The sequence below is a fragment of the Thalassophryne amazonica genome, chromosome 1 (assembly GCF_902500255.1).
Source record: "Thalassophryne amazonica chromosome 1, fThaAma1.1, whole genome shotgun sequence".
Lineage (NCBI taxonomy): Eukaryota > Metazoa > Chordata > Actinopteri > Batrachoidiformes > Batrachoididae > Thalassophryne > Thalassophryne amazonica.
In genome coordinates, this window is record NC_047103.1 from 165,419,434 (window position 1) to 165,443,005 (window position 23,572).

The 23,572-nt window shown below is 42.1% G+C and overlaps 1 protein-coding gene across 4 annotated transcripts in view; it reads left to right on the forward strand.

Moving 5' to 3' along the window:
- The window catches only part of LOC117517618 (nck-associated protein 5-like), a 372,045-nt gene that overhangs the window by 100,141 nt on the left and 248,332 nt on the right, over positions 1-23,572 (forward strand). For all 4 annotated transcript variants that reach the window (XM_034178739.1, XM_034178714.1, XM_034178721.1 and 1 more), the window contains exon 2: positions 12,528-12,601. In XM_034178739.1, the coding sequence (XP_034034630.1) occupies positions 12,528-12,601 (74 nt within the window). The remainder of the gene's footprint in view (positions 1-12,527; positions 12,602-23,572) is intronic.

A 23,572-nucleotide genomic window follows, 5' to 3' on the forward strand; every position in this document is an offset into this window, starting at 1 on the left:
CTGTTGTCATGTGGCAGTGCTGGCACAATTTCGCTAATGGTCGCTTGGTCCCGGGATGCCCTTGACTGACGGCTTGGCGGGATGCCTGTGTTGTGTCATGTCCTGGAAGTTGGCAGTTGTGGTGTCTTTATGTGTGATAATTATTTCAGTAAGAAAATCTGGAGAATGAACAACTGCACTTAGTGTTTAGACTTAAGAACATCTGGCTCATACTAATTTGCACAGGTTTTAATAAGAAGCACACAGTGATGGCAGCTGTCCTGTTACCCCATCTGTGTATTATCCTGAACAAATGATTAGTTCTTTGGCTGAAAAGTATGAGATGGATGTAGATACCATGTGGTCTCAAAATACTGCTCCAGAATCCCAATCTGACAAATACAGTTAAATGTCAAACCCACTGTTGCACATTATGAATTTACTCCTGTCTTTTATTGCTGAGTGAAGCTTTTGTTTTCCAAAAACCCTTAAATAATGGACTTTACTTGTTTGTTCCTTTCTGTTCATGTTGATGTCTGTGGAAACAGAAGGTGTCCTTCAGCATCAGAAAAGCAGTATTGCTTTCCATGAAAACACAAAGTCATGATGTCGATTCTAATGAACGTTTGGTCAATTTTTACTGATTTTTTTTTTTTTTTTTTTTTACAAAAGTTTGGCAGGCATTTCTGTTGAAAGTCAAATTCTTCATGTGTTGCTAGACAGATGCTGAAAGGTACTTTCTACTGTAAGTATATCTCATTGCGTCAAAAGGCTCTGACAAATTGTCATGATTTAATGCGACAGGAATGGAATCAGACTCAAATGGCAGTTTCCAAACCCAAAGAGAAACTTGACCTATTTTACTCCAATCTAATTTTAGAAGATTTCATTCCCAGTCAGTAGAGGGGTTGATGTTATGTAACCAACTCGCTTATGTGTTACTCGCTTATCTGAAGCTATCTGATAAAACAGACAGATTATGACATTTTTTGGAAAGATTCTCCTTAGGTTTGAATGGAGTTCATTAAATTCCAGTGATCTATATCTGATCAAAAATGTTCTTTTTCATCTCTTTTTTCCACATCAATAGTGAGATAGATTTAGCTTTCTTCTCATTCAGTTTCTTGGAAATATATCTGGATAACACGGGGTCATCTTATAGTCAGGGTGTAGACCTTCACATGCCATATACATCTGCAACAATAGGTCACACCAGACATTTGTGAAACAAGTGTGCCCCTCCAGGAGTGAAACTGGACCAAGTTAACCAATAAGTCAGCAGAAGTAATGATGCAAACTTTAAACTCATGGTGATCAATGCAGCTGAGTCCTCAAACCACTCTCAAGTAACCAAGAAATAAGGCACAACAGACTGCAATGCTATAAGATGGCAAACCCAAAGAAACCGTCTTAAAAGTGTTAAGAGAGTTGACTGAAGAAGACCTCAGGGTCGAAACGTTGCTTTTGGTCATTTAAAGATTTTGGGAGCTTTACCTTTATAGATATATGAAGAGTTCAGGCGGAAAACCCCGTAAACGCCACACCCACAGAAAATGAGATAACAACTGCAAGTGAAAGCTTACCGAGGCTAGTATCAGATACCAAAATAAATTTTGCTGCAAAACCCCATAAATCCTATGGTAAATGCAAATCAAGATGCGGTTTGTATGCAGAACTTCGTAAGCGCCATCCCAGTTTGTGTGCAAAACCACGTAGTGAACAGTGCACCACTCACTGGCATGTATCTCGATCACGTGACGCAAAGATTGCGGCACCCACGAGAGCTTTTTAGCGTAGATTTAAGTGATGGACTTACTGAGTTTTGCAAACAAACTGAAGGTGGAGATACATGGTTTTGCAGTCAAATATATTAAAAGTTGGTAATTAACACATTTCTGAATAAAGGTTGATTTTTGAGATTCTGCTATTTTGCTCAGTGCACCATAACCATTTCATAACAAGAAAAGAATGATTCATGGAGATGTACAACTTACATCAGGTGACTATCCTTATTTAAAACAAGAGTGGTCTGGTGGAGATAAAATCAAATCAAATCAAATCAATTTTATTTATATAGCGCCAAACAAACAGTCACCCCAAGGTGCTTTATATTGTAAGGCAAAAGCCATACAATAATTACAGAGAAACCTCAACGGTCAAAATGACCCCCTATGAGCAAGCACTTGTGACAGTGGGAAGGAAAACTCCCTTTTAACAGGAAGAAACCTCCAGCAGAACCAGGCTCAGGGAGGGGCAGTCTTCTGCTGGGACTGGTTGGGGCTGAGGGAGAGAATCAGGAAAAAGACATGCTGTGGAAGAGAGCAGAGATCAGTCACCAATGATTAAAAGCAGAGCGGTGCATAGAGAGCAAAAAGAGGTGAATAAAAAGAAACACTGGGTGCATCATGGGAAACCCCCCAGCAGTCTAAGTCTATATAGACCTCATATATATATATATATATATATATATATATATATATATATATATATATATATATATATATATATATATATATATATATATATATATGAGGTCTGTTAGAAAAGTATCCGACCTTCTTATTTTTTTCAAAAACCATATGGATTTGAATCAAGTGTGATTGCATCAGCCAAGCTTGAACCTTCGTGCGCATGCGTGAGTTTTTTCACGTCTGTCGGTTTCGTCATTCGCCTGTGAGCAGGCTTTGAGTGAGCAGTGGTCCACCCCTCTCGTCTATTTTTATTGCGAATAAATGTCTGAACAATTTGGAGCTTTGATGCATCAATTTTTTTCCAGAAACTGTGAGAGACCTCCAGGTGGACACCGTTCAGAAAATTAATATGGCTTTCAGGGACGATTTTATGGGGATTATACAGATTAAGGAGTGCTCCAGCCGGTTTAAGGACGGCCCACAACTGCTGAGAGCGCGGCAAGCTCCCAGCGCTGATGGACAGGCTGACACCCCGCACAAACAACCAGATCATTTCCAACGTGAAGGCTTTGTTGATCCGGGACCTCGTCTGACTTTCACAAAAAGGCAGAAGTCGTGGACATCAGCACTTTTTCGGCACATTCCACTGTTACAGGAGTTTTTGTCATGGAAAGAGGAGCGGAGGGATGCACCATGGAAACCGTTCATTACGCGGGACAAAACCACCTCGGTGTTGTCTTCTTCTTCTTCTTTTTATTTCTGGCAGACTAGGCATGGCTAGTGCATTGCTGCCCCCCACTTGTCAGAATGTGCACCTAGAAAACACAATGAATTATCTGCCGTACAGTTTTTTGTTTTTTGTATGTCGTCTGACTAGCACAGGAATTGTGAAAAGAATGGACATCAGCATTTTTTTGGCTCATTGAGACAGATGTGCGGAGGAATTCCGCGCGTCGCGGTGGAGCTGCATGGCACAAAGCAATGCCGTGATGAAGGCTTCCAGGACATGTTGGGGCAGGTCCAGCTCATGCGCAATCACAATCGGATAATCACACGACTGAAAAGCAACCGGAATCCATCTGAAATCCACCTGAAAGCTGTCCTGTGAGACCAACACCAAGGTGGTTTTGTCCCGCGTAATGAACGGCTCCGTGGCGCGTCCCTCCGCTTTTCTTTCCATGAAAAAAACTCCTGTAACAGTGGAATGTGCCGAAAAAGTGCTGATGTCCATGATGAGGTCCCGGATCAACAAAGCCTTCACGTTGGAAATGATCTGGTTGTTTCAGCAGGGTCTGAGCCTGTCGATCGGCGCTGGGAGCGCGCCGCGCTCTCAGCAGTTGTGGGCCGTCCTTAAAGCGGCAGTAACACTCCTTAATCTGTTTAATCCCCATAAAATTGTCCCTGAAAGCCATATTAATTTTCCGAACGGTGTCCAGCTGGAGGTCTCTCACAGTTTCTGGAAAAAATTGAAGCAGCAAAGCTCCAAATCGTTCAGACATTTATTCGCAATAAAAAAACAACGAGAGGGGTGGACCACACCTCACTCAAAGCCTGCTCACAGGCGAATGACACAACCGACAGGCTTGAAAAAACTCACGCATGCGCACGAAGGTTCAAGCTTGGCTGATGCAATCACACGTGTTTCAAACCCATATGGTTTTTGAAAAAAATAAAAAGGTCGGATACTTTTCTAACAGACCTCGTACATATATAAAATTTGGTCTATTTTGGTATTTTCCAAAAATGTCATGGAAAAAAAGGGTTGTCTTGTAATCACATTTGCCTTATATTTCGATTCAACAAAGGACCTCAGGTCCTATATAGAGCTTTCTTCTGACCTTCTTTTTTATAATCATAACTACATGGTAATTAAAGAAAACCTCAGAGATTGTTTTCTAGTAACTTTTGCAAAAGAGCCACACAATATTACATATATGAATAATGCCATATTTGTAAGAATCGCATACCCCAAATACCACAAAATGCTCCCTGAATTAAAAAACTGCTGAAAATGGGCAACAGATTCCCAAGTTAGCAGAGTTTGTTTGCTTTTTTTCATGTCATACCTTATCTCCATATTACTGTTCACATGTAATGACATTATTTTTAAACACTCACACAATATTTTTTAGAACTTTTTAAATTTCTACTTTTAAAAAAATTAAACTCCCACCAAATTGAATTACATGACTTATTGCTATAACTACTGTCCATATAATGTAGACTTTTGTAGAGATATCAAATCAAATCAATTTTATTTATATAGCGCCAAATCACAACAAACAGTTGCCCCAAGGCGCTTTATATTGTAAGGCAAAGCCATACAATAATTACGGAAAAACCCCAACGGTCAAAACGACCCCCTGTGAGCAAGCACTTGGCGACAGTGGGAAGGAAAAACTCCCTTTTAACAGGAAGAAACCTCCAGCAGAACCAGGCTCAGGGAGGGGCAGTCTTCTGCTGGGACTGGTTGGGGCTGAGGGAGAGAACCAGGAAAAAGACATGCTGTGGAAGAGAGCAGAGATCAATCACTAATGATTAAATGCAGAGTGGTGCATACAGAGCAAAAAGAGAAAGAAACACTCAGTGCATCATGGGAACCCCCCAGCAGTCTAAGTCTATAGCAGCATAACTAAGGGATGGATCAGGGTCACCCGATCCAGCCCTAACTATAAGCTTTAGCAAAAAGGAAAGTTTTAAGCCTAATCTTAAAAGTAGAGAGGGTGTCTGTCTCCCTGATCCGAATTGGGAGCTGGTTCCACAGGAGAGGAGCCTGAAAGCTGAAGGCTCTGCCTCCCATTCTACTCTTACAAACCCTAGGAACTACAAGTAAGCCTGCAGTCTGAGAGCAAAGTGCTCTATTGGGGTGATATGGTACTATGAGGTCCCTAAGATAAGATGGGACCTGATTATTCAAAACCTTATAAGTAAGAAGAAGAATTTTAAATTCTATTCTAGAATTAACAGGAAGCCAATGAAGAGAGGCCAATATGGGTGAGATATGCTCTCTCCTTCTAGTCCCTGTCAGCACTCTAGCTGCAGCATTTTGAATTAACTGAAGGCTTTTCAGGGAACTTTTAGGACAACCTGATAATAATGAATTACAATAGTCCAGCCTAGAGGAAATAAATGCATGAATTAGTTTTTCAGCATCACTCTGAGACAAGACCTTTCTCATTTTAGAGATATTGCGCAAATGCAAAAAAGCAGTCCTACATATTTGTTTAATATGCACATTGAATGACATATCCTGATCAAAATGACTCCAAGATTTCTCACAGTATTACTAGAGGTCGGGGTAATGCCATCCAGAGTAAGGATCTGGTTAGACACCATGTTTCTAAGATTTGTGGGGCCAAGTACAATAACTTCAGTTTTATCTGAGTTTAAAAGCAGGAAATTAGAGGTCATCCATGTCTTTATGTCTGTAAGACAATCCTGCAGTTTAGCTAATTGGTGTGTGTCCTCTGGCTTCATGGATAGATAAAGCTGGGTATCATCTGCGTAACAATGAAAATTTAAGCAATGCTGTCTAATAATACTGCCTAAGGGAAGCATGTATAAAGTGAATAAAATTGGTCCTAGCACAGAACCTTGTGGAACTCCATAATTAACCTTAGTCTGTGAAGAAGATTCCCCATTTACATGAACAAATTGTAATCTATTAGATAAATATGATTCAAACCACCGCAGCGCAGTGCCTTTAATACCTATGGCATGCTCTAATCTCTGTAATAAAATTTTATGGTCAACAGTATCAAAAGCAGCACTGAGGTCTAACAGAACAAGCACAGAGATGAGTCCACTGTCTGAGGCCATAAGAAGATCATTTGTAACCTTCACTAATGCTGTTTCTGTACTATGATGAATTCTAAACCCTGACTCAAACTCTTCAAATAGACCATTCCTCTGCAGATGATCAGTTAGCTGTTTTACAACTACCCTTTCAAGAATGTTTGAGAGATATATACGAGGTCTGTCCGTAAAGTATCGTACCTTTTTATTTTTTTAAAAAACTATATGGATTTCATTCATATGTTTTTACGTCAGACATGCTTGAACCCTCGTGCACATGCGTGAGTTTTTCCACGCCTGTCGGTGACGTCATTCGCCTGTGAGCACGCCTTGTGGAAGGAGTGGTCCCGCCCCCTCGTCGGATTTTCATTGTCTGGAAATGGCGGAATGAAAAGGACTTTTTTCCATCAGAATTTTTTCAGAAGCTGTTAGAGACTGGCACCTGGAAACCATTCGAAAAATTTATCTGGCTTTCAGTGAAAATTTTACGGGCTTCACAGAGAATAAGGACTTTAATTACAGGTTTAAGGACCCCTTTAAAGGACGGTCGGTGCGCCGCGCTGCGAGCTGCGACGATGCGGCACAAACCACTGGATCATTTCTAAGCTGATGGCTCTGTGGATACGAGACCGTCGTGTGCTCTTTCTCTGGTTATCACAAGACCTGGACATCAGCCGTTTTCCGGCAGATTTCACTTTTAACAAGAGATTTTGTCATGGAAAGCCGCGCGGAAGCTTCGCGCGTCACGACCGATTCGCTGATGAAGCGAGACAAAGGAACACCTCCGTTTCGGAGTGTTAGAGGACAAGTTGGGACATGTCTATCTCGGCTTTCAGTGCTTACCAGTCAAGTGAGTATAAAAGAACTTGTGGAGAGCTGGACATGTCCCAACTTGTCCTCTAACACGCCGAAACGGAGGTGTTCCTTTGTCTCGCTTCATCAGCGAATCGGTCGTGACGCGCGAAGCCTCCGCGCGGCTTTCCATGACAAAATCTCTTGTTAAAAGTGAAATCTGCCGGAAAATGGCTGATGTCCAGCTCTTGTGATAACCAGAGAAAGAGCACACGACGGTCTCGTATCCACAGAGCCATCAGCTTAGAAATGATCCAGTGGTTTGTGCCGCATCGTCGCAGCTCGCAGCGCGGCGCACCGACCGTCCTTAAAGGGGTCCTTAAACCTGTAGTTAAAGTCCTTATTCTCTGTGAAGCCCGTAAAATTTTCACTGAAAGCCAGATAAATTTTTCGAATGGTTTCCAGGTGCCAGTCTCTAACAGCTTCTGAAAAAATTCTGATGGAAAAAAAGTCCTTTTCATTCCGCCATTTCCAGACAATGAAAATCCGACGAGGGGGCGGGACCACTCCTTCCACAAGGAGTGCTCACAGGCGAATGATGTCACCGACAGGCGTGGAAAAACTCACGCATGCGCACGAGGGTTCAAGCATGTCTGACGTAAAAACATATGAATGAAATCCATATAGTTTTTGAAAAAAATAAAAAGGTACGATACTTTACGGACAGACCTCGTATATCTCTCAAAATATAAGAGATATAAGAGATATAAGAAATCTTCTCAGGGTCTTTTCTATCATTGTGTCATTGTCTTTTTTATATCTCATCATGTATACATATATGTCATAAAAGTTCAAACTGTCGCTGTTATTTGTAATTTGGTAGTTGATTCATCCATTCTTCCTTTTACCCATGATCAGTCTTTTTCAGGTATGAACAAATGAATTCCTTTGTATTGAGTAGCATTGTAGTTGTTTGTAGTTGATTTATATGGATTTTTTTCCCCAGACTTTCATACATTTGAACATCCAGTTTCCATATTGACCAAACTTTCTCCCACCAGGGACCCTCAAAAATGTTATGCTTGGGGTCTTTTAATGTTCTTGTTCAAAGTTCCCAGCTAACAATTTGACGTTGCCGGAATGTTGCACAGAAGTTGCAATGACGTTGTAGCAACGTGAATTTGTAGACTCCCCTCAACGTTGCTGCAACATTGTCAGCAAAGTTGTGTTGCAACGTTGTAGCAACGTGAATTTGTAGACTCCCCACAACGTTGCTGCAATGTTGTCAGCAACATTGTGTTGCAATGTTGTAGCAATGTGAATTTGTAGACCCCCAAAACATTGCTGCAATGTGGTCAGCAAAGTTGTGTTGCAACATTGTAGCAACGTGAATTTGTACACTATAAATTCATGTAGTTACAACGTTGTTAGCAACGTTACAGCAACACTGCATTTACGTTGTGTGTTACCTGGGTTGCTCAGAGACGTCCAAAAAAAAAAAAAAAAAAACAGAGCTGCAAATGCCGTGACAACGAACAGAGCTTTGAAAAATATATATGTGGTACCTGATAGTGAAGAGAGACTGCAGAAAATAAATGGCTAATTGATTCTACTCCGGGATTCCTGGTCTTGTGACCTCTCCATGGGAATCCCCATTATTCATCTGCACTTTGAGAGCTTCTGAGCACAGTGTCTAGAAATCAATGGAGAGCATCTGTCCCACTGAGATAACCGTTTACCCAGGAGATATGTCATGAGCTGTCAAGCTAACATCTGATTAATTAATCGGAAACCTACACCGTGACAGTTTCATGTAATAAAATATTGTGGATTAAGGGACCTGTCTAAAAACCCAGATGGTTCATGCACGGTGCCTCTGTGGCCTATTTCTTCTGGCTGCATCCCCCCCCCCCCCCACCTTTTTTTTTTTTTTTGCTTTATGTAGTCGGGTCATAAAGAAGCAAATCATTAGTCCAAAGCCCAGAAATCCGAACATCTGTTTTTCTCATTCTGCTCTGAGCCTTAGCTCATTTTGTCGGCGCTGTAACTCAGTAGCACGTTTTGTGAGTGTGGGTTATTCCCAGCTGAAATTACAGAGCCGTGTATGCTTTTGGGCAAGCCGGTGGAAGTTAACCAGACCTGCTTCCACAGTTACACGCAGAAAGAGTACAAACTGATTAATCACGCCTTTTCAAAAGCACTTTGCTACTGGTTTGCTGTTCTTTGTACTTGAACGACACAAATAAAATGACTCTTTATGATTTGATTACATTTGTTTATACAGCACCAAAATATATAAACCAAGGTGTAACACACAAGCACCCCATATAGGAAGAAACCTGAAGCAGACCAGACGTAGAGGGGTGAGCATCTGCTTAGTCCAAACTCATGAAATAAACTAAATAAAACAAACATAAAATATCAGAAAAACTGTAAAAAAAAAAAAAAAGTCCTGTTACATATTTGGTTTGTCCAGAAGTTAAAAATGTAAAGATAATTAGTGTTGAAGAAGGACACAAACACAATGGTTTCCTTCACCAAGATAAAAAAAATCCTGGAATTTTTCACTGGGATCATCAACACTGTTAAACATTTGTAAGTCTATTTACAATAGCTTCATTGATCTGTATATCTTGTAGGTTATGTATCACTGAGAGGTTTCGTCAAGATCACTGGTTTATTTTCTGAGAAATTAACAGAAATGTCCAAATGCTCCATCTCAGTATGGAAAAGAAAGTAAGTCCATATACAGATCCGAGACATTTTTTTGATTATTCTCTGCATCTAACATGGCTTGTACAACCCCTGGCAAAAATTATGGAATCACCGGCCTCGGAGGATGTTCATTCAGTTGTTTAATTTTGTAGAAAAAAAGCAGATTACAGACATGACACAAAACTAAAGTCATTTCAAATGGCAACTTTCTGGCTTTAAGAAACACTATAAGAAATCAGGAAAAAAAATTGTGGCAGTCAGTAACGGTTACTTTTTTAGACCAAGCAGAGGGAAAAAAATATGGAATCACTCAATTCTGAGGAAAAAAAATTATGGAATCATGAAAAACAAAAGAACGCTCCAACACATCACTAGTATTTTGTTGCACCACCTCTGGCTTTTATAACAGCTTGCAGTCTCTGAGGCATGGACTTGAGTGACAAACAGTACTCTTCATCAATCTGGCTCCAACTTTCTCTGATTGCTGTTGCCAGATCAGCTTTGCAGGTTGGAGCCTTGTCATGGACCATTTTCTTCAACTTCCACCAAAGATTTTCAATTGGATTAAGATCCGGACTATTTGCAGGCCATGACATTGACCCTATGTGTCTTTTTGCAAGGAATGTTTTCACAGTTTTTGCTCTATGGCAAGATGCATTATCATATTGAAAAATGATTTCAACATCCCCAAACATCCTTTCAATTGATGGGATAAGCCCCATATCATCAATGACTGTGGAAATTTACATGTTCTCTTCAGACAGTCATCTTTATAAATCTCACTGGAACGGCACCAAACAAAAGTTCCAGCATCATCACCTTGCCCAGTGCAGATTCGATATTCATCACTGAATATGACTTTCATCCAGTCATCCACAGTCCATGATTGCTTTTCCTTAGCCCATTGTAACCTTGTTTTTTTCTGTTTAGGTGTTAATGATGGCTTTCATTTAGCTTTTCTGTATGTAAATCCCATTTCCTTTAGGCGGTTTCTTACAGTTTGGTCACAGACGTTGACTCCAGTTTCCTCCCATTCGTTCCTCATTTGTTTTGTTGTGCATTTTCGATTTTTGAGACTTATTGCTTTAAGTTTTCTGTCTTGACACTTTGATGTCTTCCTTGGTCTACCAGTATGTTTGCCTTTAACAACCTTCCCATGTTGTTTGTATTTGGTCCAAAATTTAGACACAGTTGACTGTGAACAACCAACATCTTTTGCAACATTGCGTGATGATTTACCCTCTTTTAAGAGTTTGATAATCCTCTCCTTTGTTTCAATTGACATCTCTCATGTTGGAGCCATGATTCATGTCAGTCCACTTGGTACAACAGCTCTCCAAGGTGTGATCACTCCTTTTTAGATGCAGACTAACGAGCAGATCTGATTTGATGCAGGTGTTAGTTTTGGGGATGAAAATGTACAGGGTGATTCCATAATTTATTCCTCAGAATTGAGTGAGTTCATATTTTTTTCCCTCTGCTTGGTCTAAAAAAGTAACTGTTACTGACGGCCACAATTTTTTTTTCTTGATTTCTTATAGTGTTTCTTAAAGCCAGAAAGTTGCCTTAGTTGAAAGTTGCTTTAGTTTTGTGTTATGTCTGTGATCTGCTTTTTTTTCTACAAAATTAAACAACTGAATGAACATCCTCTGAGGCCGGTGATTCCATAATTATTGCCAGGGGTTGTATGCCATTAATCAGTCATTGTCTTTACATCTGCTCAAACACAACAATTCCAAAAACTAAGAATGCTAACATCTTGGTATTCATCATGTCACGTGCTTCTATGTCAGAGATGATATGATTTACCTTTGAACACTATAGGTATTGGGTAACGTTGAAATATTGATTTACTGATTTTAAAAGCACCTATTATGAATACTACTGGTTATGGAAGTACAAGCAAAGAAACAAGCAAACACACAAATAAGCAAATAAATGGAGTTGAAAGACAATGGTCTGGTAGACTGCCCTACTCCAAAAATGCCTCAGTCCAGATCTGGATTCAAACTTTTATCAGCTTTCCTTACCATTTAGTGATTTAAAGACAAGGCCACTTTCCACTCAGTTGCATCTACTTCTCCCTGCAATGCTCTGTCTTGACTTGAAAGTTGTTCTTCTGGTAGGATGACCCTGTTGCTCAGTCCTACTCCAAGATCAGCTGGAGTTTGACCCAGCTTCTAGTCTTGTTATTTCCCTTGACAAATAGATGCATTTTAACCCAGTATCACTGAGTGCTATCAAAACAGTGATGTTTTGTTGAAACCTTTTAGCATTAATAGACCAGCACATGAGGTGCAGCCATCACAAGTGCAACATGCTGAGAAGTAGGAGATCCTTGGAAAATGCAGAATAACCTAGATCTGCTGGTTTTAGTGTAATTCCAGTTGAGGTTATGGTAACAGTGAAGGGTAGGGTTGGGCTGAATGTACAGGTTTAGTTAGATGTACGAAAAAGTCAGGACAAGGTCTTGGTGCATGCCCTGTTGCTGAGCGCTGCTTCCATAATGGCCCAGACAGACCTCATCTCCCAGTAGTGACCATGTATCTTCTGCCAGAGCCAGGTGTGGCATGGGCATTTCCTTGGCCTGGTACAGTTTGTGGGATTCTCAGTAATGAAACACACAAGTCTGTATATTTTAGCTCAAACTTATCATCAAGAACACAAGCAACTCAGGGAGGCTGATCCAAGATATTTCAAAGTTGAGGAAAACCTGGCCGACTCATTGCTGCTATTTTGATGTCCAAATTGTCAAGAATAAAATGAAGCTGTGGTTCCAGTTAACCTACTCTATATTCAGGGTCTACTTTGTCTTTTCTCATCTCTTCATGGTAGGAATACATGGATGCCAACAAATGCATTGATGAGCTTCTGAAACAGCTTGAGGAGGAGCGCAGAAATGTCAGAAGGTAAGAAATTCTGAATTCGTTTTTGGCAGATGTTGTATGACTGAAGGATATCAGCAGCTGCCTGCAATCCATTCCCAACCAGCGGCAGCAGAACAATGTTGTTTGGTTTTGATCACAAGACAGGCTTTGTACGCTGTTCTTGAGAAATGCTTTTTGTGCTGGAAGCACACTAAACGTGTCGGACAATAGATAGACTCTGAAGCCAATGTGGGGTTAATTGGGAGTATTTCTCATGGATGTCCATTGCAGTGAATTTGCACAAACAATGGAAATGAAGAGCTTATGGAGATGCCAATCCAATGACCTTGTCCCCTTGTTCCTACCAGTCTCGCCTTTCCAGTGATGCACCACCCTTTGAGAAAAGAGAGACAATTTTTAAACTTCACCCTCTTTTATACGACCCTCTCTCCATCTCAATGGAGCTGTAGCCCCTCAGCTCAAAGTAATTTTCCCCCTGAATGAGCAGAAAGGGGCTGGGGTTGATCACAGGGGGACAGGGGTCTCAGTTTGGGTGCCTGGGGGGATGGATGACCACTGATCATCCCCTTTACCAGGCCAGGGCTGCCCCTGAATAAAGGAAGTGATGTGTAAAGGAATGACCCTTTGGTCTATGTCAGCACATATTCTTTATAAGATAGGGGTGTCATCTGACACCAGACTGACCTAATGGTCATTTAGAATGATGAAAATGTCTTCACAGCCTAACCCACAAGAGCAGAAGAAGACCCAGTCAAAAAAAGTGACATAAGTATTTAATGCTTCCAAATGAATGCAATGGTATTACAGATTATGTCAGAACTCTTTGCTTTAATGATAAAATTGAAATATTCCTTCATTTAATTCATGTCTTGTGTCTGTGGGATTTTTACTGGGCATACATCACTGTAGGTACATTATAGTTACAGTGTAGACATAAGACTCTTATTTGAAGAATGAAAATATACTGAAAAAGGATAAGTTTAGATATTATTACCTCTGTGAAGTAGGTTATGTGTTTGTTGCCATTTGTGCTCCACATCCATTCCTATTTAGCCTTCCTCTTCTACTGTACTGCCTGGTGGGTCCATTCTCAGCATCCTCCTCTGTATATATCCCCCATTCCTCCTCTTCACATGCCCAGACTGTCTTAATCTTTCCTCTCTCACTTTGTCTCCAAACCCTAATTGTGCACTGTCCCTCTCATATGCTAATTGATTGATGAACATCATATTTGATTTGGCTCAGATTTTATGCCGGCACCCTTCCGAATGTAACCCTGCTGACACTGAGTGCTCCAGATTGTGCAACACCAATGGCTGGGTTCTTCAACTGTCAAATATATTTACTTGTACACAATACCATGATTTTTATTACTTGAAAGTTTAGCTTACTCTGTCATAAAACGTTCTCTCTGATATGATTTTCTGCTTTGTGTCCTTTTATTGGCCACAGCCACAGTGTGGGAGCTCCAGAAATGGACTCTGTCCACGTGTGCTTGCATCTGTCCATTGATTTCACAGCACAAGAACCAGATTGTACAGGATGTAAGGCATTTGGGATATAAATGCATTTCACACCACTCTTGTAAAAATTCATAGGGTGCCAACCTTCACTGACTTTTTCTGGGGAAAATTTGTATCAAGGTGAAAACTCATCTCAAAGCCATCCCATCTTTTTGTCAAATGGTGCTGACCTTAAAGGCCACTTCACACATAGTGCGAATTTGGTCGATTTGCACATAAAGTGCACATGAAGCAGGAATCGTGTACAAAACGTGTAAATTTGCATCTGCCTTGTACACCTGTTGCAACAACTATTTGCACACACCAGTGGCTGAAAGACAGAGTGTGCGCTGTGCGAGCCCATTGAACCCTCTCATGGCAGGTGTCGGCCAAATTTCAGGTGACACACACAAACATCTAACGCCGCTCGCATGCCACTTGGAAAATGTGTGGCCATTCGTACTATTAACACGACAACAGTCAGCAGACAGTTACTGTCATGCTGGCAGTGAAATTTGTCTAAGTGCCCCACGACTGTGGCTTTAGTCTGTGCGATGAATTGACAGGTGTGGCCGCTGATAGAAGCAGCTGTGGAGATCTGTTGTTCTGGACATCCCAGCTGGACAGCACGTACTGTGTTTGGACAGACATGGACTAACAACTGCCCACTATGACGCGCGTGTGTCTGCTTGCTGTCATCACAAGGATGTAAATAAAAACATATATTGCTGTTGCGACAGGCTGCAGTGAGTGGGCTCACGCTGCAGCCCATTGTCAGGCTGCCCCCAGATTGAAATGGACTGTCAGATCATAACATGCAGTGGGCGATCTGACTGTCATGTCACCCATGTGAGCTCTGTTCCACATGATGTGGTGTCAGTCCTGCAGAGGGCCGACAGGACACATGCCAGCAGATGTGAACATGATGAGACAAGCGAAGTGCTTCTCATTCATGTTATTTCATGAATGTACGTCTGTTACCATGGGTCATCTACAGCGGAACAGACAGATCATATTTGTATTGTCCGCTTGATAAGAGGGATTCAATATAATGCGATGATTTTATATGGTGTGTGGTTTTATTTTTTTTTTAAATATGTCCATGTCCTTCCTGATATCAGGCAGTTTCCTGCACCTTTCACAGGCCAGCGATGGTAGCTCAGTGGTAAAGTTTCTGACTGGCAATCAGAGCTTTTGGAAAGCGTGGGTTGGAATCCCATGAGTGACATATTTTTTTTTCACATTAGCTGCGCGATGTGGTTACACATTGCACTGCTGCTCGCAGTGTCCCCACATGCATGAAACCGTTGCAACATGTATTTTTAAAAAAATTTATTTATTTTCTTCACAGCAGCTGCACGATGTGGTTACACATCGCGCAGCTGCTGGCACTGTGTTCCTGCGTGCGTGAACCATCACACTGGCATCGTGCACGCATGCCCGTCGGTGTGATGTTTCGTGGTGCGCTCATACGAGCTGTTCCGATGGGAGTTGCCCTGAGTTGTACATATTCATACTATGTGTGAAGGGGCCCTAATCCCTGAATACCTGACCCCGACTCTACAGGAGAAATTCAGTGGGCTCTACTGGTTTACTATTGGTCTACTGGCTTTTGCATAGATCTCTCTTTTTTTAATTTGCTTTGTAAACGAAAACTAGGCCCAAATAGAAGACAATATTTGTTCTCAAAAACATCTGAAAAATTTTGGAGTGCCTTATTATCACAGACTAGACTTGTCTGATGTCATACATTTACAACAACAGGTGGCACAGTGGTGAATAGCGTGCACTCATCTCATCAACAGGCTGATATCATAGTCTTTGATACAGTTTACTCTTACTGTGTGGTGCTGAATGGTACTTGTCTGCATTTTAATGCTACAATTATTTATCCACACAACTTTAACAAAATTTCCACAAGAACCAGCATGTAACATTTACAAATACCTCATCTGACCCTTGACTTTATAATTATTTAGAGGTTTCCCAATGGCCTTTGTGGTTCCTGTGTCAGAAATACACACAGTCCTGTTCAGTGAGCTACCTATTTTGACACATCCCTTCATGAAATGAGAATCAAATATCATAACCTTAAAAAAAAGCACTCCAGAGTTTGTCTAAAAAAGCACATTTGCTGAAGTACCCTGCAGAAGAGAGCACAGATTTCAAACCTTCACATACAGAAGAAAAAATAGCCTGCTGTTGTATTCAGTGAAACAAGCTGCAGCTTGCAGACCAACGCCTCATCTGGCCCCTGGACTGCCAGTTTGACATCCTAAGCAAACACACCAGTTCACACTGAACTGGCACCATGGTGCCATTTGAAACACACAGTTTGTGGGAACAACATGGCACCAGCTAAGACTTGTTTTGCCTTCTTCCGCTCAGTTGCAGATTTGGACCCATGACAGTGATAAATTACCTCAAAAAGGCTTTTGTTCATCTAAAACACAGAATCCACATTAAGCATACGCCTCCTTCCCCTTACTAGGCAGCATGTCATGATGTGATGCATGTCTCCTTTCACCAGATTGCCACCGCTCAGAATATGGGCCCCATCAATCCATCAGGAGGAGAAAAAGAAGTTCTTACATTCTTCTAGTTCTTTGCATCCTGATTTGATGACCCAGTGACCCCCTGCATTCATGCCTGTCATTGCACCGTATGATAGTGCAGCTTCACACTGGTGAAGTCAACAGATTGGACAGTTATGGCTTGTTTTTGAACCAGACTACTTGCTGCAGTCCTGTATTCTATGAATACAACAGGAGTTCCTCTCTGTTAGAACTTTTACTTCATTCTTTGTGGCCACTTTGGATTGCAATGAAATTAGCAGTAGCATCTTTGGGGCTCCGCTGGGTCTGCTTGCTAGTGTGCAGCATTGTAAAATGTTCTCCGTATTTCCATTTCCATTTTCTTTAGCTGAAGAAATAAGACCAATCCAACTCACCTGGATGGGACACCAGTCCATCACAAGTTGCTTCCCCAGCCAAGGCTGGTACCCATTTACAGCTGGGTTGACTGGGAAAATACAGATGAACATTCTCATCCAAGATCAGAAACTGGCAGCAAGACTGGGAATCCAACCCAGGTCATATAGTGGTAGCCCAACACCAATCTCATTGAACTACCTGACTTCTTACTTTTCTGTTGACACCATTTTGCCTCAGATATTTTCTTTAGATAAAAAAGGTCCTATATAAGGCCTGAGGCTTGTTGGTGCCAGGTGTCAGGTTTTTGGTGTTTTGGGTTCTGTCTGTCTCTTGCTCTGTCTTTTTGGTTGGTTGTTCTCTGTCCTGCTTCTCTTGTCTCCCTCTCTTGGGTCTTGGTGGTGGGTGTTTCTGTCTGTCTGGCCACACCCCGGTTCTGGGAGCTTCTCCACACACCTGTTCTTGATTTGCAGTTAATCACCTGGGTGCTTAATAAGCCTCACAGTTTGCCTTTGTCCTTTGCCAGATCGATGTGTCTAGTGCCTCTTTCCAGCCTTCTTATTGTATTTTTTGCCTTGCTCTGATTGCATCATTGTGTTTTTTGACAACCTGCTTGTGTACCTCGACCACGCCTTTAGCCTGATGCTCTTGATCATGTTGCTCTGTGTGGACTGCTATTCTGTGTACCAACCTCAGCCTGATAATCAAGTAAACAATTTTATGCTACTAAGCTATGTTCCTGCATCCTGCATTTGCATCCTGCCTGTCCTGTCAACCAAACCTGATACCGGGGTTGCAGACTAAACGGTCTCCCCTAACAATTGGTCCACCATGCCTTCACTGTGCATGTGTCAATTTGGACCACAGCAGCACGCCTGAAACTGACTCTACATCTGACTTTTGTAAACTCAGCAGAAACATTGGACCTCAGCAACAAGTACCTCGATCTCTGCCTGCTACTACTACAAGACATGAGGCAAGTAGGTTTCCTCCTGCCATTTTCTATTTAAAATGTTATTTTGCTGCTGAAATTTCAGTGGGATAATTTTATATTTGTAAGACAGCAGCACAATGGCAAGTCAGGAGTGCAACAGATTCTGAGACAACTGTAGCAAAAAATAATTGTCTACTACTTCTGTTAATTGGAAAGTTTTTTGCTGGTTCTTGTGGTGAGCTTATTTCAGTTGTTTAAATTTAAGTCCACAAATGACTGTGATGTGTAAATTAATAAACAACTTGACACCATGGTTGAGTGGTTGTTAGGTTTTGTTTAAAAGTACTTGTAGACTTGTCGTCACCATCTATATGTCACACGCTGCATTTATTTTTTGTCATCTCACTGCTGTGACAAAATTCAAGGACTAAATTCAAGTTTCTTTTCTTTGTTCTCTTATCTGTTATTTCGATGAGAAACACAAGTAACACGTGGGTTTTAAATGAATGTTTTGTGACTGTATATGGTTAATTGAGGGTGTCTGAATGCAAACGGCCATGAAGGTGCACGGGCATATGTTTTAGAAGACGTAGGATTTTTCACCAGCAGATACTCACTGATGTGCACACAATGGGCGTGAGCCCATTTAGTTAATACAGATTTTTTTTTTGTTCATATGACTCTTTTCTATGCACAGTTTGATAAATGAGGCCTCCAGACTGTTTCGCCTTTGTAGGTGTGCACATTGTCTGAGGCCCCTTTTCGCTTTGACATTTTTTAGTGTGGCTTTTATTGTAATTTTTTTTTTTTTATGTCTGTCAAACGCATCTGCTGTATGCTAAAATGAGTACACCAACTCTCGCTCAGTTGCAGCGTCATTGCTCGATGGAGCACAAAGCCCCAGTGGGATGCTGGCTGGGCTTTCCTGCTTCTTCTATTCAGTGTGCCCACATCCTTGACAGACAGGAACAAAAGCTCCATGGCACAGTGTCAACATCAGATGAAGCAAATCCAGATTTTTCACCATGAGCCGTAACATACAGTAGGATACTGACCTGGGTTACCAGTTCATTCATTACTTGTTTAAGTATGAAATTCCATTCAGTCCCATTGGTTACATTAGCATTTTGCAAGCCAAATGTTACTACAAGGAAGTGAAGTTTTGTCTGGATTTGAGTAATCTGGGTCATTGTGTGCAAATCAACTTTGGACAAAATGTTTGTCAGCAACAAACCAAAAGCCACTGTTCCACTGACGTTTGCACTACGGACGTAAATTGCACCCATCTTATTGTCTAGCATCCATTAAAACTTTCTTCTGTGGAGTGGTATTATTTGCAATCAGGTGTAACACAAAGCAGTGGAAAAATATGTAGCAAAATTTGTAATTTACTGTTTTGGTAGTCTGGCAAAATCATTTCCTTCGTGATAAATAAATTTTATCTTAGTAAGACAAGTTGCCCCGTTCACTCACTCCTGCAGCATGCTCAAAAACAAGCTTGTTGAACATGTTTGCAAGCAGATAATATGTTCTGCTGATATGTGCTTATTGAGGCCACTTAGGAAGAGTTTTAGTCAGAGCCAAAGCCACTAAGGAAGAGCCAGAGCCAAAGCCACTAATGAAGTGTCCAAGTTAGCAGAGGTGGGACGAAGTCACTCTCAAGTCATGAATCAGTAAGTCTCAAGTCATAATGATCACCAATTGTTTGCAAGCTGACTTGACTTGGGATTTGCAGATGGATGAGTTGAGAATGACTTGACAGTGACTTCATCCCACCTCTGCAAATTACAGTCAAAGCCACGAAGGAAGAGTCTGAGTTGAGTCCTAGTTGAATCCCCCATTACAATGTCTGAGTCTGAATGCAACCAATCCTCAAGTCTGAGTCAGTCAAAGCCATTAAGGAAGAGTTCCAGTTAGAGTCGGTGCCACTAAAGAAGAGTTCCAGTGCCAATGCCACTAAAGAAATGTCCATGTCAGAGTCTAAGCCACTAAGGAAGAGTTCAAGTTGAGTCCTAGTTGAATCCCCCATTACATCCTGAGTCTGAATGCAACCAATACTCAAGTCTGAGTCAGAGTCAAAGCCACTATGGAAGAGTCAGTCAAAGCCATTAAGGAAGTGTTCCAGTTAGAGTCGGTGCCACTAAAGAAGAGTTCCAGTGCCAATGCCACTAAAGAAATGTCCATGTCAGAGTCTAAGCCACTAAGGAAGAGTTCAAGTTGAGTCCTAGTTGAATCCCCCATTACATCCTGAGTCTGAATGCAACCAATACTCAAGTCTGAGTCAGAGTCAAAGCCACTATGGAAGAGTCAGTCAAAGCCATTAAGGAAGCGTTCCAGTTAGAGTTGGTGCCACTAAAGAAGAGTTCCAGTGCCAATGCCACTAAAGAAATGTCCATGTCAGAGTCTAAGCCACTAAGGAAGAGTTCAAGTTGAGTCCTAGTTGAATCCCCCATTACATCCTGAGTCTGAATGCAACCAATACTCAAGTCTGAGTCAGAGTCAAAGCCACTATGGAAGAGTCAGTCAAAGCCATTAAGGAAGCGTTCCAGTTAGAGTCGGTGCCACTAAAGAAGAGTTCCAGTGCCAATGCCACTAAAGAAATGTCCATGTCAGAGTCTAAGCCACTAAGGAAGAGTTCCAGTTAGAGTCAATGCCACTAAAGAAGCCTCCATGTCAGTCTAAGCCACTAAGGAAGAGTCCAAGTTGAGTCCTAGTTGAATCCCCCATTACATCGTCTGAGTCTGAATGCAACCAATACTCAAGTCTGAGTCAGAGTCAAAGCCATTAAGGAAGAGTTCCAGTTAGTCAATGTCACTAAAGAAATGTCCACGTCAGTCTAAGCCATGAAGGAAGAGTCCAAGTTAGTCAGTGCCACTAAGGAAGCATTCATGTCACACTCTAAGCCACCAGGGAAGAGTCCAAGTTAGACTCACAGCCACCAGGGAAGAGTCCAACTTAGAGTCAGTGCTACTAAGGAAGAGTCTGAGTCCCAGCTGAATCCCATTTATAACATCTGAGTCTGAATGCAATCAGTCCTCAAGTATGAGTTCAAGTCTGAGTCCTCATTGCTCAAGTCCAAGTCAAGTCACAACTCAAGTCAGACTCAGGCTGAGTCCTTGACTGAAGTGCTGCAAGTCTGCATTTGACAACACAAATAAAATGTGTGTTACTCTGTTCCCAGTGTGGTCACAGCTGTGCTGGTGACATGTGTGTTGAATGGTTTTACAGAGACAGATGTGGGAGGGACACATGGACACTGCACGATGGCGGACTGATTTTGCATCACCTCTTTCTCACTAACTGGTGTGTCATAGCACCATGATTGTGTAATATTACCGTTGGATTAAAACAATGTAGATTAAATTACAGATATTCCCCTGATTGTTCATTTGACCTTGTTTTCGGTGGGTCACTGAACGTGCCACGGCTGGCTGGCGTTGGGTCGTATGGCCTGAAGCTGTCCTCACCTGCCACTTTATGCCAGCTATAGCAGATGGTGTTTGTGTGTGACCCTTCCACACCTTGGAGGAAAAGCAGGGTTGAAGAGGGTGCCTGACAGAAAGGGGGCCCCACTCTGCGTTTGTGGGAGGAGGGGGTTTGTGTGCGAGGGGGCTCAGCTGGGAATCCGCACAGGTTGTGTGGAACAGGCGGCTGCAGCTGTGATCGAAGCGGAAAGCACATTAGTGACGACATCTGCCGATCAATAAACTGTTTGTTATGCTCATAGAGTAACGGTGCTTCAGCAGCGGCAGAGAGAAAGATCAGAGGTCAGATGAAATGTGTGCTTAGCTCAGGGATTAAGGGTAATAGCACTTTCTTTGTATAAATAAATTAGCCCATGGGTATTAAAAAACCCCCACCAGTTTTGTCCTGCAACTGCCTGATACTTCTGTCTATTTGTCTTGGGCTGATCAGGTGATCAGGTAAGGAAGAATTTAACCAAGAAAGAATAACATCTCTGTCAACTCCAAACCCATCCTGCTGACAAATGAAACACCAAAAAGTAAATGCCAAAAACCTGCAGTTCCTTGAATGACCTCTTGAGGTTGGCTCCAAGAGTGAATCAATCCCCATAGACACCCATGTTAAAATGTCAACCTTTACAGCAAAAATTAACATGTTTATTTAACATGTTAAAGCTCAGCAGCTACCATCTGAGGTGCCTTAGACAAATTCTGCACATCAGATGGCAGGACAAGGTGCCCAACACAGAGGTCTTGGAACACGCCAACATGAGCAGCATGTTCACCATTCTTGGTGAAAGGTGTCTTCGTTGGGTTGGCCACATCAGGAGAATGGATCCGGGCTGCATTCCTAAAACTCTACTGTTTGGCTGGTCGACCACACCTGCAACATCTTGGAGCAGTGTGCAGAGGACCGTGCAGCCTGGCGCTGCATGGTCCTGGTGTCCAGCTGTGCAGAGGGCTGAGCAGGAGAGGAACCAAGGCCTTGCTGAGCAATAAGCTAGGAGGAAGGAGCAACAGCGGCAGCCTGAGCAGGCATCACAGTACACGTGCAACAAATACAGCAGATATTGTCACTCGTGCATTGGACTGATAAGTCATTCACGCAAGTGCAGATATAGACAAAAATTTCCCGTATACGAGGTCTCTTAGATAATAAACCGACCCTTTTATTATTTTTTTTTAACTATATGGATTTGAATGACATGCGATTCCACCAATCATGCTTGAACCCTCGTGCGCATGCGTGAGTTTTTTCACGCGTGTCGGTGACATCATTTCCCTGTGGGCAGGCCTTGAGTGAGATGTGTTCCCGCCCTCTCGGCTGAATTCCTTTGTTTCACACGCTGCTCGAGACGGAGCGCGTTGCTTTATCAAAATTTTTTCTGGACCTGTGAGGAATATCCGAGTGGACACTATTCGAGAAATTAAGCTGGTTTTCTGTGAAAAGTTTAACGGCTGATGAGAGATTATGGGGTGTTTCTGTTGGTGTAAGGACTTCCCACGGAGCGGGACGTCCTGCAGCGCTTCCAGGCGCTGTCGTCGGCCTGTTTCAAGCTGAAAACATCCTAATTTAAGGCTTAATTCACCCAGGACATCGTGAGAGAACAGAGAAGATTCAGAAGAGGCCGGCATGAGGAATTTATGCGGACATTCCACTGTTTAAGGACATTTTTTTAATGAAAGACGTACGCGCAAATTCGCCGAGTTGTTTCCGTGACGACTCGGCAAATCTGTGTGCGCCGCGACAGGAAAAACACCTCCGTGTTGAAAACCATTTGTAGAATTCAGGCGGCTTTTAATGGCTTTCAACAAGTGAGTAACTGAGAAATTGTTTAACAGCTTGGGCATGTTCCAACTTGCCCGTTAAGATTTCCAACGGAGGTGTTTTTCCTGCCGCGACCCCCCGCGGTCGGGTCCAGCCCGACATGCGACTCTGCCCGCACGTTCTTTCATTACAAAATGACCGTTAACAATGGAATGTCCGAATAAACTCCTCATGCCGACTTCTTCTGAAAGTTCTCTGTTCTCTGACGACTTACTGCGTCAACAGAGCCTGAAATGTGGAAGTTTTCAACTTGAAACGGCGAGACGCTGCCGCCTCGAAGCGCAGATCGCCATCAGGCGCTGTGGACCGTCCTTAAAGCGACACTACCAGACCA